Raw genomic sequence first — 7,452 nt, forward strand, 5'->3', positions numbered from 1 at the left:
TTAGGGTCAGCAAGGGGTGAGCCTGTATCCCTGTCTCATGTATAAGAAACCTAGACATACAGACCTGATCTTCCTCTTCAGTCCCCTGACCACTGGATGCTGAGGGGAGTGGCTTTGCTCTGTGACTGAAAATGAGTGGGAATTTCACATCAAGTGGTAGCTATTTTAGTTTGCACAAGTTATGGATGGTGTGTGTGTGAGTGTGTGTGTGTGTGTGTGTGTGTGTGTGTGTGTGTGTGTGTGTGTGTGTGTGTGTGTGTGTGTGTGTGTGTGTGTGTGTGTGTGTGTGTGTGTGTGTGTGTGTGTGTCTCAACCACATACTGAATATGATAATGACAATGTGTGTGTTTATCTCATTCCAAGTGATTTGTCAGAATTATACTCTATTGATGTACAAATTAATTGATTAATCAATAACAATATCATTTTGTGCAGCCAATTTACAATCATTTGCATTTTTATTGAACATATTTTCAAAGAATACCGGAAGATGGAAACAATGCAATGGTCTTATAGAAATTACTGTTTTTGAGTAACTCATCATCACATCCTGATGTTGTATCTGCTCAAGTGCTTTAGAAAATATTTTTGTTTGATAGTCAACCTGTCATTCCTAACACCCTTATCCACATAAATCAACCCCTCTATGACAGTTGAGGCTCTCAAAAAGCATTTAAATAGCATCATGTGGCATCATAGTAACAACGTTATAACCTTTTTTGGTCCCTCTATTTGAAGTGCAGTTTATGAAGGCTTCATAAAGCCTTCATACAGGATTCATAAGCACTATATAGATGCTTCACAAATCATCATGTTCTATAAAGATTCATAATGTGGTATAACTGTGTAACAACCATCAACTTATTTGTTCACATTTATGAATCTTTTATAGAGCATGAAATACGGTTATAGATTATGTGTGACCCATTTATGCAGTTCTAATGAAGCCTTCATAAGATGCACTTCAAATAAAGCAGGGCCCATTTTTTAAATCATTTTGTAATAAAGCATATCATAGCAAACAAGAATGCCATTTTTTTATTTTTTTATTTTACAGTTCTATACTTTATGACGGGATCGTGTACGTTGCATTAAACAAAGTGTGGTTGTCAAGCTGTTTCAACAGATTTATGGGAACTTACAAAAGCTTTTGACTTCATGTAAAAAATGCCAACTTTCTTGAAATATGTTGCGCTATAGCAAAACAGTTAGTCTGGTATTGCACCTATTTTAGACCTTTTTCAACAGGAGTACAGAACTGTGTTCATTAATATAGAAACAAAATCTACAATTAACAAGATTATTGGACAGTTGAATAAGATGATAACATGCACAATGTGTTACCTCTCCTTAGCAGCAGAGAGGCTTCATATATATTACATATTCAGTGACATTCACTCTAGAGAATTACTCTCAACTTAAACTTAAAATAAAATAATATCTATAAACATGCAGAATTACTCACTCTGTTGAAGCAAACAACTCTCAATAAAATGTCCTAGTAATGGCTTTATATATTAAACTACACTAGATATGGAGCCGATGCATATATTTATGAATCTGCTTATGTCCATTTGGCCATTTGTGTAACTAATATTATTATTATTTTTTAATAAAAATGTATTTTCCATAGATATTTGACATAATGCATATTAGTTTCTTCACTCACCAATTTGTCCATTCAATTATATATGCGTTCTATATATGCTTTACTCCTCAGACACCAGCTGATGGAGTTTTTATCTGCAAAAATTGCACAAGAATTTCTATTTATCACTCAATTCTGGTTCGGCTGGCATGAGTTTACATAATTGAGACCAAATGCTCATCATTCTTCACTTACCTTTGCACAGAGAAACTTTCCAGTCAATTTAATGTTTTGTGTATGAAACATTAACCTTAATCAAAACATACCAGAACTCCATTTCAACTTCCATCACTTCAATAGTTTAGCCTTAACATCCCATATTCAGCCTTTCAACATGCAAATTAAAGACAATTGAATGTCTTATGTATTATAATATGTTGATTTATAAGTCTGTAGAAAATGTCCAATCGCACAAATTTGCTGTAATTCTTGTCAGTTTATTTGTTTTGCATTCTTGTGTTAAATGTAAGAAAAATGACAAAAAAGATAGAAGTATATCTATATAAATCATTGAATTTCCAAAATAAAGACGATTTCAAAATGTTGTGTGGATTATATAAACTCATTGTGTTGAAACCCTAACTGGCAAGTTTATGGGATTATCGGTCACAGGACAATCCTTCAAAAAGAAAAAAAGATTCAAAGAAAAACACACGTTGTTGTTTTCCATTTGATTGAACGCTGGTTTAGGAGAGCTGTTTAATATCATGCATCGGCACCTCCTCCTCTACGCCATCCTCAGCGAGCTTAGGGCTGTTGGATTTGTGGCCCTTGGGTGGCGGGACGGGTGTGCCGTCCTCGGTGACCCCCACAGCCCCCTCCTGGCCCTCCGCCACAGTCCTCTCCTTCTTTAGTTTGGCTGGCACATGGCTGGCAATGGATTCCTTGAGCCGCGAGCCGGACTGCTTGAGCCTCTCCCCAGACTGGCGGATCTTCTGCCGACGCTCGGTTGATACGATGCGCTCACCCATCTGGCCAACCTTGCTGCTCATGTTCTCTTTCGTCTTTGTCATGTTCAAGCGGGAGAAGGTGGACTTGAAGCTCTCCATGCGGGTTAGGCCTGATTTCTTCATCTTAGCGGCCGTGGACGAGGCTTCCTCCACCACCATGTACTCATCATCAGACTCAGGGGGGAGCTCAAAGTGGTCTGGTTCCACTTCGGCCACAGACGGTTTGGGTTCCTTGGGATCCTTCGGTTCTTTGGGTTCCTTTCCGGCTGCCACAGCTGACACCTCACTGTCCCCCTGTAATGAGAACAGAAACCAGATCAAGTGTCATAAAACTAACTCAAAAGAATCAAAGGGATTCACAAAAGCACTTGTGAGTCTGCCTGCTAGAACACATATGTAATATCAAGTGGTAGCATTTTATCAAGTCTGAATCATGTCTGAGCACTGACAGAAGCATTGCAATAGTATTGAGCTGTAACACTTAGAAAATAAAGACCTCAAATTAAAGTCAGGATAGATGTTTGGAGGAGAATGGCAGCCATAATATTTCTATTTGTGCCTTATTTGTATGATCTAAGTCAGGTTAAATAAAGTATCTCACGCCTTGACAATCCTGAGAAGGAGAGACCAATTGTTTTCGCTTAATGCCGCGGTTCCCATAACTCAGTTATGACATTAGTTAATGGGTTAATGTTTCATGTTTGAAATAAGAGCAGTCATTCTGAAGACATTGCCTAGAATCATAAATCATTCTATTTTATGATTGACCATAGAGTGCAGCTACAGGGCCTTCAGAAAGTATTCATACCCCTTGACTTATTCCACACATGTTGTTACAGCCTGAATTCAAAATGGATTCAATAATTTTGTTTTCTCACCCATCTACACACAATACTCCATAATGACAAAGTGAAAACATGTTTTTAGAAATGTGTTTTTGGAAAGTCCTACAGAAGGACTTTTGTAAAGTTGAAAATTAAATACAGAAATACCTAATTTACATAAGAATTCACACCCATGAGTCAATATATGTTGCTGATTATTGCTAGACAACCATTTTCAAGTCTTGCCATATATTTTTAAGCAGATTTAAGTCAAAACTGTAACTCGGCCACTTTTGGTAAGCAATTCCAGTGTAGATTTGGTCTTGTGTTTTAGGTTATTGTCCTGAAAAGTGAATTAACCTCCCAGTGTCTGGTAGAAAGCAGACTGAATCAGGTTTTCCTCTAGGATTTTGTCTGTGCTTAGCTCCATTCTGGTTTCTTTTTTATCCTGAGTCCTTAACAATTACAAGCATACCCATAACATGATGCCGCCACCACAATGCTTGGAAATATGGGGAGTGGTACCCAAATGTATTGGATTTCCCAAACACAACACTTTGTATTCAGAACAAAAAGTGAATTGCTTTGCCACATTTTTAGCAGTATTACTTTAGTGCCTTTTTGCAAACAGGATGCATGTTTTGGAATATTGTTATTGTACAGGCTTCCTTCTTTTCACTCTGTCTATTAGTTTAGTATTGTGAAGTAACTACAATGTTGTTGATCCATCCTTAAGTTTTCTCCTGTAACAGCCAATTAAACTCTGTAACTGTTTTAAAATCACCATTGGCCTCATGGTGAAATCCATGAGCGGTTTCCTTCCTGTCCATAAGGACGCCTGTATCTTTGTTGCGACTGGGTGTATTGATACATAATAAATTGTAATTAATAACTTGATCATACTCAAAGGGATATTCAGTTTCTGTAAGGTGCCCTTCTTTGCGTGGCATTGGAAAACCTCTTTGGTCTTTAGTTGTTGAATCTGTGTTTGAATTTCACTGCTCGACTGAGGGACCTTACAGATAATTGTATGTGTGAAGTACAGAGATGATGTAGTCATTCAAAAATCATGTTAAACACCATTATTGCACCAAATAAAGGTGAAATGAAAAAAAAAATTGCGCACAGAGTGAGGTCATGCAACTTATTATGTGACTTGTTAAGCAAATCTTTACTCCTGAACTTATTTAGGCTTGCCATAATGAAGGGGTTGAATAGTTATTGACTCAAGACATTTCAGCTTTTCACTTTAATACATTTGTAAACATTTAGAAAAACATAATTCCATTTTGACATGACGGGGTATTGTGTGTAGGCCGGTGATATTTTTTTCTCTCAATTTAGTCCATAAATTCAAGCTGTAACACAACAAAATGTGGAATAAGTCAAGGGGTGTGAATACTTTCTGTAAAAACAAATGTAAATGAGTCTAGCTAATTACGCTTGTAATTCGCACGCAAATACATGGTCTAGCACTACTTTACTTCAAAGTGGGACGGTCCACTGCATATATTGTTCTCACTTAATAAAGTTGGGAGTTTAAAGGTGAACTGGGGACTATTAATAATACTCACACTGGCTGATATAGCTCGGCTATAGGCGGTAGAAAGCTAAACATATCACATCATAGCTTTTGCAACTTTTTACAGTGTGTAAAACTTTAAGCAAGCTGTATCTGTTCCAATGGGCAGCTTTATCAGTCAGGTAACTTGATGTCTAATATAATACAACAAATAAGTTAAAAAAAATATACAAATGATTGGTTAAAAGTATCATGTTAAATCCTTACAAGTATTCAAGTTCCATTTATGGTTGACAAAGTTTACTTGCAGTGCCTAATTCAGAGTTGCAGGGCTGTTCCAAATATTGCTACGTAGCTAGGTAGGTACCATTCAATATATGAGATATAATCACTATTAATGTACTGTATCATTTATATGCCTCTTGTATTATGTGAAACCTGATGGTATCACTTTATTTTGTAGTCCCCTAATAACCTGGTATTTGACTTAAAACCACAGGGTAACAGCTTACATACATATGTATTGCTACCAAGAACCATTGGCACCAAACTAGATACATGTTTTGAAGTAACTATTTTAATTTTTTTCAGTAACTTCATATTTTAAAAAAACCCAGATAGATACCAGTAGTAATATTAAATAAATCATGACATTTTCTATAAGGTCTTTTAGTACCAAGTGGTGTTAAAATGTTAGACAATTGATCCAGTCATCTTAGGTAGCTTCAATTACAGCATGACATTCCATTTTCATAGAAGTGAGAGTATGAATTGAATCAGTTCATTTGATGCTGACTTCAAAGCATGTGCTTGATTCAACATTAGTATGTGAGGCATGTCAAACTGCATATTTTTCAGTGATTATGCGGCTGCCAGTGAATCTAGTTTGTCTATGGAAAAAACATGTTGTTCTTTATGTTATTTGACCTTCCCCTCTTCTTTCCTCATCTTAAATAAAATGGCTGCCAAAATCCACTACGCCCCCATCCCTGGCTGCTTCATCCAAATCGTGTCATCATTGGCTATTTGCCACATAGTTTCTTGTTCTTGAGTGCAGCATCTAACCTTTCAGTAGACTGCAGTATATCTTGCGTGCTGTCAAGGCAACTTAGACCCTGAAATACTCTGGTCAACGGTGGGCTTGCAGCTGTTAGCTTTGAAGGCCAAAGTAAAATTAAGCCGGTACCATTCTGCCATCTAAAATAGTCCATGCTTTGATTTCACTATAACACCCTCAATTTTATCAGATGCTTTCACCCCTCCTGTCTGTTGTTTCTGTTGGCAAAATCTTCAAATCTTCCACAAGTTTTTAACAATTTACCACATCCTTCTACAACTATTGAGAGTATGATCCTCAAATAACCGATAATGAAGCCAGTTAGTGGATAAAGATGACAATGATTACTACCACTTGCTTCTGACACCATGCGTTTTTGCAACAATGCAATTGGCTGGATGGAATTACCTGGTAGATAACAACCCGGAACTTGTTCTTGGCCAACAGTTCCTCCTGGGTGGTTTCCACCTTCTTGACGCGGATGTTCTGATTCTCTACCCGTACACGGACGTCCTTGATGTGGCAGCTGACCTTGCGTGTCTTCTCCAGCAGCCTGTCCACTGTGCTGCTCGTGGCGGCATGGTTTACCGTCAGCTTCACCACATCCTCCTGGATGGTCTTGACACTGTTCTCCAGCTCGAGCTGCCTCTCCTCCATACGCGTCTGGCACGTCTGCACGTTGTCAATGATGCCCGCCACACGCTCCAATAGCGCCATGATGGTTGCAGTATCGTCCCCCACAGCCAGACCTAGTTTATCAGCCATGGTTGGTGTCTTCAACCACCGTGTCTCGGATCCAAAGGGAAAAGGTTGAGGTTAGAAATCCTATTTTTTCTTAGTGGTCAGTAGAAACCACAGAAAGGGTAACCAGGCCTCTAGGTAGCTTCAACCTGAGACTTGTCAGAAAGGGTAACCAGGCCTCTAGGTAGCTTCAACCTGAGACTTGTCAGACCAGCAGGGGTTGGGTAGGATTGGGTTGGGTTGCTGGATCATTGGGCCATGGAGGGCAGCAGACACCTCGGCCAAAGAGACTCACCCTGGAACTGGTGCCTCACCCAGATCCAATGCACAAGAACATGGAGGCTCCACCTCTCTAGGGTGTGGGCAGCTCAGATCCGAGAGGGCAGACACCGTCAGGCAGGGCTCAGAGTGAGAGAGTGACAGAGAGAGACATGGGGCCCAGACTTGTCATGCGTTCACCCCAGCTAAAAATACTGAGCGTAAAGTGACTCCTCTACATTTTTTGAAGATGTGTGGCTGGGATCATGGAAACCCCCTATCCATTCTACTTCCAAGCAAGTTATAGTTTTACTGTTGCACCATTGGACAACAATATGCAAGCTATTGCCCCGAACGCCTACAGCACAATCAGGAACATGTCCTTAATTGGAAAAACCTCTCAATGGAGCTATTGTTAAATACAGTAGACCTTTTTTACACTAAGGTACATA

The 7,452-nt window shown here is 38.9% G+C and overlaps 1 protein-coding gene across 1 annotated transcript; it reads right to left on the bottom strand.

Annotated features, from left to right (window-relative positions):
• Positions 1 to 468: 468 nt before the first annotated feature.
• Positions 469 to 7,151, bottom strand: LOC135522877 (caveolae-associated protein 4a-like). Its single transcript, XM_064949530.1, has 2 exons — positions 6,410 to 7,151; positions 469 to 2,892 (listed from the first exon to the last, which is right to left on the bottom strand). Exons 1-2 carry the CDS (start codon positions 6,764 to 6,766, stop codon positions 2,335 to 2,337), a joined length of 915 nt encoding a protein of 304 aa, XP_064805602.1. The 5' UTR covers positions 6,767 to 7,151; the 3' UTR covers positions 469 to 2,334.
• Between the last annotated feature and the right edge of the window lie 301 nt (positions 7,152 to 7,452).

The sequence above is a fragment of the Oncorhynchus masou genome, chromosome 30 (genome assembly GCF_036934945.1).
Source record: "Oncorhynchus masou masou isolate Uvic2021 chromosome 30, UVic_Omas_1.1, whole genome shotgun sequence".
NCBI classification, from domain to species: domain Eukaryota; kingdom Metazoa; phylum Chordata; class Actinopteri; order Salmoniformes; family Salmonidae; genus Oncorhynchus; species Oncorhynchus masou.

Bases quoted from the DNA above. Each gene is read 5' to 3' on its own strand.
- LOC135522877 (XM_064949530.1), bottom strand. From the start codon at position 6,766: ATGGCTGATAAACTAGGTCTGGCTGTGGGGGACGATACTGCAACCATC. The intron at 2,893-6,409 runs GTAATTCCATCC...TTCTCATTACAG, and splicing joins TCCGGGTTGTTATCTACCAG to GGGGACAGTGAGGTGTCAGC.